The sequence below is a fragment of the Cervus elaphus genome, chromosome 11 (assembly GCF_910594005.1).
Source record: "Cervus elaphus chromosome 11, mCerEla1.1, whole genome shotgun sequence".
NCBI classification, from domain to species: Eukaryota; Metazoa; Chordata; class Mammalia; order Artiodactyla; family Cervidae; genus Cervus; species Cervus elaphus.
In genome coordinates this window covers 99,554,024-99,563,591 of record NC_057825.1, presented here as the reverse complement: position 1 = coordinate 99,563,591, position 9,568 = coordinate 99,554,024, and the positions used below count along the sequence as shown (strand labels likewise).

The window sequence follows — 9,568 nt, the reverse complement described above, 5'->3', positions numbered from 1 at the left end:
TATGGGAGGAGAAGCCAATGTAATGACTAGTCTTTACTGGAAAGAAGAAATTCCATATCACATTCTGAGTGCGTTACTGTAATTGCTCAGTGGGCCAGCTGGTGTGGCACCAGCTTGTAATGGGTTCCACAGCTGGGGCAACGCTGGGCCTCGCCTTTGTGCAGCCAGAACCAGATGACAGTACTGTTGTCTTCTTCACCTGAAAGAAAAAAGGTAGCTGAAGGCCATGCAGCCTAGAAGGACCTTCACCGTTAACCCACTGCCCTCAGACACCTCTGAGATGCAAATAAAGCTATGGTTGACACCTTAAGGTCAGTTCAAGCTGATCCCATTTTTCAGATGAAGGAACTGTGGCCAAGTTTACCTGTGAGTAAACTGACCTCTTTATCAGTTCCTCATTAGGTTCTCACAGTTCCCTGCATGTGTAGACTCCCAAAGCTGGGTCCATTTTGGCATGTATACCTAGTGCCTGATGTGGTGTCTGGCAAAGAGAAAGTACAGCATTTTCTAGATGAATATTTCTGCACGCCACCTCTCCACTGAGGCAGTATTATTGATGTTCCAGGCCTCTTTACAGTGAGGGTGACCTACTTTGGCAAGGAGCCTGAGGGTCAAAACCTTTAAAACATTTATCCATATATCTTTACACATATACATTCACAGACAACAGATGTGAAAAAACTAATAGACATCCTCCATACTAAACAGATATTAAATTAAACAAATGGGTAAGACTTCCTGGTGCTCTAGTGGCTAAGACTCCGTGCTCCCAATGCAGAGGGCTTGGGTTCCATCCTTGGTCAGGAAACTAGATCCTGTATGCTGCAACTAAAAGATCTCACACATGGTAATAAAGATCCCGACGTTCACAATGAAGACCTGGCAGAGCCAGATAAGTAAATATTAAAAAAAACCCAAAAACTTAAACAGAGACTTCCCAGTCAGTTCAGTGGTTAAGATTCTGTGCTTCCAATGCAGGGGGCGTGGATTCCATCCCTGGTTGGGGAACTACAATCCCACATTCTGCACAGACAAAAAAATGAATAAGCAAACAAACAAAAGGGTGAGAAAATAGTAGAGAAGCACTTACAGATGCAGCCCACTATCCGCTTGTTGGTTATGGAAGGGACTAAATTAGGGTCTTCCTTGGTACCTGAGGTTGCCTTTGGGGCAAGTATATTGTATGGGTCCTGAAAAAAACAAAATAAAGGGTTTATTATGACAAATGATCCCTACCCTCAGGGACTACCACTACTGTTACCAGAAGCCAGGTTTCCTGGAGGGAAGGCTTCCCAGAGAGGAGGCCGCTCTGATCCCATCCAAGGCAATGAACTCTCCCAGAAGGCACAGAACATTCTTCTCACCTGTCCCTTGCGTGCAGCCAGCATGACCTCCCTCTCCAGCCCAGTCGCCTGCTCTTCATCAGTAGGAACACCACCTAAAAGAAAAGAAAATAATTATGATGTCGGCTGAAGTGATCAAGAGGGAAAACGCACATAGGTCAATTTTTGCTTACAGTTTTAGCGGGCCCATAGGCTCCCACAGTCTACCCATACCCACTGTCCCCTAAGAACCTGTCAAGTTACCCAAAAGTGGAACACAGGGTGATCTTTTCTTCCTTCAACCACGGAGACCGATTTTTCTGCAATTTCCCCCCCCCAAAAGCAGGTTAATTAGAGTCCTAGTGGGGTGCATCCAACTGGAGACCGGCGCAGGTCTGAAGGGCGGCTTGGCCCCTCCAAGCCCCGGTTGCAAACCCTGCCCACCAAGGTCACCCAGCAACTCCGTTTAGGAATTTTTCGCAGCCGGGTCACTTTGGTGATCAGCAGCAGCTGCGGTCGAGAATAACAGGGAGACGTCCGCAGAGCCTCAGGCCTGTGGGGTCCAGAGGAGATTAAAGGTCTCCCCCACCCCGGCCTTTGCTGACCTAACACCACCGCGAGAGGGCAACGGCGCACGTTCCCGGCGAGTACCTCCAGACGCCATAGAGCGCACCACGGAGACTCCATTTGGACCCCGGGCCCTCAGGGCCTGGGAGGCCAAAGCTCCAGCTCGGCGGAGTAACCTTGACGCCATCACGCCCGCTACAAACACCAGCACTTCCGGGAGCAGGCTCCTGAAACAGAAAGGATTTCCGGGGGAGGGCTTTTTTCCCTCTTCCGCTTCCTTCCGCCCAGTGTCCGCCTTACTCACGTGACCTTTCCGGGGCGGGCCATCAGAAAAGGCTGCGCCTGCGCAACTCTGCCTCATTGCCCAATCCGTGCACCCGGTTAGGGGCGGGGCTAGTAACGGTTTCAATTGTAGGCTTCTGGGCAGCTGCCGTTTGCTAACGCTGAGGTTGGGTGCAACTTGTTTTGCGCCTGTGAGACTCAGTGTCGTCATCCGAATGGGGCAGCCCCACTGTAGTTCATATGCTTCTTGGCTGACAGTTGTACTCGAGCGACGTGGAGGCTGCTGATGGAAGACGTGAAGCCAGTGCCTGTCAGGATACTTGCCACACATCAAGTGGTCCCCATTTAGTAGTAGCGTCCCAAAGGCCACAGTATTAATTGTGATGCTGGGTCTCCTGGCAGTGTGACAGTCACTGTGAACGTGGGCCCAACCTATAAGAACTTGGACAGAATCTGCCCGCAGCCCTAGCATCATTTTCCTGTAGCTGTGGCTTTGAGGTGATGAGATCCAGGCCTGAGGCGAGGCTGAGGAAGGGAAAGATGGTGGGCCAGGTTGTGAGCCCCTCCCAGAACCAACCCTGGAGGAGGGCACAGCAACCCACTCCAGTATTTCTTGCCAGGAGAATCCCATGGACAAAGGAACCTGGCGGATGGCAGTCCATAGGATCGCACAGTCGGACACGACTGACGCGACTTAGCACACCCAGAACCAAAGCCCTTGGTGATGTGGGGTAAAGGGGTGGCTACCTCCGGAAGCTGTTAACTAAGAAGAGGATAAGCGAGATTCCTCCGCGGGAAACGGAGTTGTTAATGGTAATGGAGTCCCAGAATGTACTAGGACGGGAGTTCTCCGTTGAAAACTGGAAACATCTTCCATAGCTTCCCCCCACCCCGACCTTGCCCACAAGCTCGGGTGTGCAAGCTTCTTAGGGTGGGCTTTGTAAACACTGCCCTCCATGGGCTCCTAGGCCCTAATTGCCATGGTCAGTATAGCCCTGTCCCAGTCTGGCTACATGCAGTGTCTGTTTCCCTACCTGATTTAAAAAACAAAACAAAACGACCCTTTAGAGCAGAAATTGTGTTCTATTCTTCTTTGAATTCTCAGTGTCTTGCAGAGGCCCAGCATGTAAGAGGATCGAGGAAACTTTAGTAAATTTATTTCTTGGAGAAAATCTACAGAATCAGTTTTGTAGGGCTTCCCCTGGCCCAAGGAGATCAACTTGAGGTAAACTGGGGAGGGTTGAAGTCCCAGGTGTTCCCACCTGCCCTGTGCAGGTTATATTTTCAAAAGGACCAGACGGAGCATCCCTTCACATGAGCACAGTCTTCATGGGTGCCTCTCCATCAAGGAGAAAAAAAATCTCTAAGACCAAAGATGTCTTGATTCTATTGAAAGGTGAGTTTTGCTTTGAATGACTTCCACCGTTCTTTCTCCCTTGCCCCCACTGCAACTCTACCAAATTAAATTAGAAAAAAAATCCCTAAGTCCTAGGAATGTTCCCCAAGAATCTATAGTTGATTTGTAACTATGGTGAGATGTTTAATGCTGGGGTGGGGAGAAGCAGTGGTCTGGAAAACGTGTTCTGGGATGAAACCCACCAGCCAACTCAGTCACTTTTTGTTTTGGCCACCATTTCCTAATCTGTAAAACTATGATTAGACTAGGTTAGTATTTCCTGAAGTGTATTCCATGGATTCCTGGTTTCAGAAGATGCTCTCAGTTAAAAAGACTTGGTTAAGATAGTGAGGGCTTCCCAGGTGGCTCAGTGGTTAAAAAAAAAATCTGCCTGCCAATGCAGGAGATGCAGGAGACTAGGGTTTGATCCCTGGGTTGGGAAGATCTCCTGGAAGAGGAGATGGCAACCCACTCCAGTATCCTTGCCTGGAAAATTCCGTGGACAGAAGAACCTTGTGGCTATGGTCCATGGGGTCGCACAGAGTCGGACATGACTTAGAGACGGAGCATGAACTTTTGTGTGAAGGATAGGGAAGTACTGCATTTGAGAGCTGCCCTTTGGAGATGAACACACGAGTATCTTAAAGACTCTGGTTAGACCTGCAGCAGAGAATGCTATTTTCGTTTTCCCACCTTAATTGACCATTCTCTGCCAAGAAATACCTGCTAACTCAACTCTCAGCAGACCAGGGAGAAATTCCCTTCTGATATGTTACAGTTCTTGATCATAAAATGGTTTATTCCAGCCTATAAAATGGAAATAGAGTTAAGGCTTGTTTCTTCCTTTCACAGTAGGCTTTCCAAATCATAGGACATTTTTTGCAGGTCCCTGTTCAACTCACAAAAGCCCTGGGATTGTTCACTCTAAGCTGGTGAGCTCCAGTGGCAGGGCCAGGCTCCAGGGCATCCCCAGCCATCCGCTCCTGCCTCCAGCTCTCATTACCCTCAGTTTACACTCCTGCCCCTAGATCTGTTCCTGAGAAACAGCTTGGCTTGGACAACAATCTCCCACTCCTTCCTGCTCCATTGTCTTTGCCATAAGAATAAACTTGTTGAGTATTATTTTTTATTTTTATAGGATAATTCTTAGAGGTCAAAATAAACACTCATTGTAATAAACCAAACAACATATATGTTTTAAGGAACAAGTTGATTGTTAATAGTTTCGTGTTTATCCTTTTTTTCCTTTCTCTATGCCAGGGTTTCTCAACTTTTGTGCTGGCATTTTGGACTGGAAGATTCTTTGCAGGTGTTGAGGGGGGAGGTGCTTTCCTGTGTGCATTGCGGATGTTCAGCATTGCATTCCCCAGTGGTGACAACCAAAAATGCCTTCATAGTTCATAGTGAAGTTGCTCAGTCATGTCCAACTCTTTGTGACCCCATGGACTGTAACCTACCAGGCTCCTCCGTCCATGGGATTTTCCAGGCAAGAGTACTGGAGTGGGTTGACATTTCCAAAAATGCCTTCAGCCATTACCATATGTCCCCTGGAGGGCAATGTTGCCCCTGATTGAGAATCTCTACTCCATGCTCCAATGGTCATACTCAAGCAAATGCACATATTGAGATATTTCTTAAAAATGTACAGACATGTAAATGAATATAAAATAGAAAAATCACTACTATACAAATTATAAGTTGCTTTTTATTTTGTGGGCATCACAGATCAATACATAGAGATCTAACTCATTTTATGTAATTACTGCATAGTAGTCCCTACTGTGAAAGTAATATCTATGAATTTACGTAATCATTTTCTGCTTGATGGATATTCAGATGGTTTATACATTTTTGCCTCTGAAACAATGCTGCACTGCACATCTCTAGTACATGCAAAGTCGCTTCAGTCCTGTCCAGCTGTTTGCAACCTTATGGACTGTAGCCCACCAGGCTCCTCTGTCCATGGGGATTCTCCAGGCAAGAATACTGAGTGGGTTGCCTTGCCCTCCTCCAGGGGATCTTCCCAATCCAGAGATCAAACCAAAGTCTCTTATTCTCCTGCATTGGCAAGTGGGTTCTTTACCACTGCTGCCGCCTGAGAAGCCCAATCATGTAGCCATAAATTCTGGAGCTTTCATTTCTGAGGAATAGGGTCAGAAGATGTGTGCATCAAGCATAACAATAAGTTCTGTCAAAAATTTTAAAAATTATTGCAAAATATAATATAAAAAATAGTACAAACATTTCTATACAGGGTAACAAATCTATGTGCTTCCAACCAGGTCAAGAGCTTTGATAGTATCTGTACAGTTTTTTTATTTTTTTAAAGCTTTGAAGAAAATATGACAAAATATTAATAACTTTAAAATCTACATGGTGATTAAAAAAAAAAAAATCTGCTAGACTGTGTTCCCAAAAGTTTGGAGCAGTTCCTGCTCCTGCCAGCTGGGTACGTGAGTCCCAGTTCCCAACTCCACACATGAGGGTTACCCGTGCTGCGCCCTGCTGTGCTGTCACTTCAGTCGGTCAGACTCTTTTCAATGGTAGCCTGCCAGGCTCCAGGCAAGAATACTGGAGTGGATTGCTGTGCCCTCCTCCACATGTGAGTGTTACCCGCCTTTTGCCAAATCTGTCCACTGTTGGATGAAAACTGAGATGCTGCTGGAGTTTGCATTTCAGTTCCCTGACCTCTAAGAGAGCTGAACTTATTTTCATAAGTTTAGTGATTATTTGCATTTCCTCCACATCCTTGTTGCCGGAGCCTGCCGGCAAACGAACTGATCAAGAACGCAATTACCAGAGTACCTAGGAAAAATAAGACTCAGAAAGATGGGGTTGAGAGGGACGGAGTCCGCTTGCGTCTGACTCCACCAACTTTATTGAAGAATACCACGCCTATATATACGTAACAGGAGTTACTAAGAATAGATCGAGGGTTTGCATACGTGCAGAGCTACAGATGTTTTAAATTCCCACACTCAAGATCAGTAAAGCATTAATTACCCTAGCGCCCAACATGATTAAGATCAATAGAACATTAGTTAGAAAACAGGCTTCATCAATAGAACATTATCTAGATGGAAAACAGGTTTCAAGCATGATGAGTTTATCAGCACCAGAAAAACAGGCAAAAGGTCACCGGTGTGTTTTTTCCCTGAAGGAGACAAATGCCAGTCTATACTTTAACAAGAAGGGGTGGCAGGACAAAGACCCTTTGTTCTCTCTTAGGGCCGTAAGGGGCCTGTACGTTCAGGCCGGCTCCCTGCACCTTGTCCAACTAGTTATTTGTTGCCTTTTTGGTGACAGTCATTCTGATGTGTGAGGTGATATCTCAGTGTGGTTTTGATTTGCATTTCCCTGATGATTAGTGATGCTGAGCATCTTTTCATGCATCTGTTGGCCATCTATTTGTCTTTGGGAAAATGTCTGTTAAGGTCCTCTGCCCATTTTTTAATTGAGTTGTTCCTTTTTTTAAAAAGTTGAGTTGTATGATTTCTTCAAGTACCTTGGATATTAACCCCTTATTGGATATATCTTTTGCAAGTATCTCCTCCCATTCAGTGGGCTGCTTTTTATTTTGTTGATACAAACCTGTTCTATTTATATGTCTGTTTTTGTGCCAGTACAATACTGTTTTGATTACTATATCTTTGAAGTATAGATTAAAATCATGATACCTCTGTCTTTGTTCTTTTCATGATTGTTTTGGCTATCAGGGTCTTTTGTGGTTCCATAAAAATTCTGGAATTATTTGTTCCAGTTCTGTGGAAAATGCCTCTGGTATTTTGATAGGGATTGCAGTAAGTCTGTAGATTTAAGTACCCCTTGCTTCATTTTCTCTGTCTTTTAAAATTTTTAATCAGTTTTCCCCTAAGAAGAATCTCCATATATTTTCAGACTGCAGTAGCAGAATACTGGTCCCCCAAGGATGTCCAGTACTTTGCCCATGTGATGCAAAAAGCCGGCTCATTGGAAAAGACCCTGATGCTGGGAAAGATTGAAGGCAGAAGGAGAAGGAGGCGGCAGAGGATGAGATGGTTAGATAGCATCACCGACTCAATGGACATGAATTTGAACAAACTCTGGGAGATGGTGAAGGACAAGGGAAGCCTGGCGTGCTGCAGACCATGGGATTGCAAAGAGTCAGACAGGACTTAGCAACATAACAACAACAACAAAAACAACAAAGGATGTCCATGTCCTAATTCCAGAATCTGTGAATATGTTAAGTTGAACAGTAAAAGGTTATTAAGGTTGCAGATCCTTAATTCCAATTAAGGTTGCTAATCAACTGACCTGAAAATAGGGAGCGTATCCTGGATTATCTAGGTGGACTCAGTAATCACAAGGGAGGCAGAAGAGGGTCAGAAGGAGATGTGACTGTGGAGGAATGTTCAGAGAGATGCAATGTTACTGGTTTAAAGATGGAGAAAGGGGATCACAGGTCAAGGAATGCAATTAACCTCTAGAAGGAGGGAAAAGCAAGGGAAAGTTTCTTCCCCAGTCTCCAGAAAGAAACACAAACCTGGCTTTCATACTGATTTCAGCCCATGAGACCCAGGTCAGACTTCTATAGAACTGTAATGCTTTCATGGCATCAGTAGATCAGTTAACTCCTGTATCCTGGGTTGCTGCTGCTGCTGCTAAGTCACTTCAGTCGTGTCCGACTCTGTGCGACCCCATAGGTGGCAGCCAGGCTCTGCTGTCCCTGGGATTCTTCAGGCAAGAACACTGGAGTGGGTTGCCATTTCCTTCTCCAGTGCATGAAAGTGAAAAGTGAAAGTGAAGTCGCTCAGTCATGTCCGATTCTTTGCGACCTCATGGACTTCGGCCTACCAGGTTCCTCCATCCATGGGATTTTCCAGGCAAGAGTACTGGAGTGGGTTGCCATTGCCTTCTCCGGTATCCTGGGTTAGCAGGTCTCAGATTTAGCTGCACATTAATTAGAATTACCTGGAGCTCTTTCTGTTCCCAATACCCAGATCATATCCAGACCATCGAAGCAGAGTTTCTGGGGGTGAGATCCAGGCATTATTAAAGTTCCCCAGGTATTTTCAACATTCAGCCAGGTCAGAGAACCTCCACCTCTGGCTAACCACAAAAGCATGGAGAAGCTCTTTTTCTTGCCTCTTGGTAACTGGGACCCTGGGGTCAGAAAGGAAGTGTAAAACTACCGCCCCCAGCCCCCCGCCCCAACTAAGAACACCAAACCTACGCTTTTGGATAGAAATGGGCTCCATTTGAACCCTTGGCCATTTAGTAGCTTAGAAATTGGATCCCATCTCTCCTTACTAGGCAAGAATGCAGATAGCTCTCTTGTTTCATATTTTTCATTTTTGGCTGCACTGGGTCATTATGGCTGTGCGCAGGCTTTCTCTAGTTGCAGTGTGAGGGCTTCTCATTACAGTGGCTTCTCTTGTGGAGCATGGGCTCTAGGTGCACGGGCTTCAATAGTCGCAGCATGTGGGCTCAGTAGTCGCAGCACACTGGCTTAGTTGCTCTGTGCCATGTGGAATCTTCCTGGGCCAAGGATTGAACCCGTGTTTTCCAATCCACGTTGGAAGGTGGATTCTTAACCACTGGACCCGCAGAGAGGGCCACAGGCAACTCTCTAATGGTGTTTATTAAACAAGCTGCAAAGACAGAACAAAGGCCTTTTTTTTTTTTCTGGAACCATTTGAGCAAGTTACTGATCAGATGCCCCATCACAGGAGAGTGTGTGTTTCCTACAGACGTTCTTTGTGTAACTTCAGTATGACTATCAAAATCAGGATATTACAACTTGTACTTTTTTTTTATCATTTAATCCTCAGACCCTATTCAGGTTTTGCTAAATGTTCCAAGAATGTCTTATAGCAAAGAATCCAGTTCGTGGTGCCTTTAGTTTTCATGTTACTTTAACCTCCTCCACACTGGAACATTTCTTCAGCCTTTCCTCGATTCTCATGTCCTTGACACTTTTAAGGGCTTCCTTTGTGGCTCAGCTGGTAAAGAATTCTCC

General features: G+C 45.7%; 1 protein-coding gene across 1 annotated transcript; it reads right to left on the bottom strand.

Moving 5' to 3' along the window:
• LOC122704001 (cytochrome c oxidase subunit 5B, mitochondrial) lies at window positions 1-2,156 on the bottom strand. The gene is made up of 4 exons (XM_043918679.1): window positions 1,974-2,156; window positions 1,365-1,438; window positions 1,091-1,190; window positions 1-199 (listed from the first exon to the last, which is right to left on the bottom strand). Exons 1-4 carry the CDS (start codon window positions 2,074-2,076, stop codon window positions 87-89), a joined length of 390 nt encoding a protein of 129 aa, XP_043774614.1. The 5' UTR covers window positions 2,077-2,156; the 3' UTR covers window positions 1-86.
• Window positions 2,157-9,568: the final 7,412 nt, after the last annotated feature.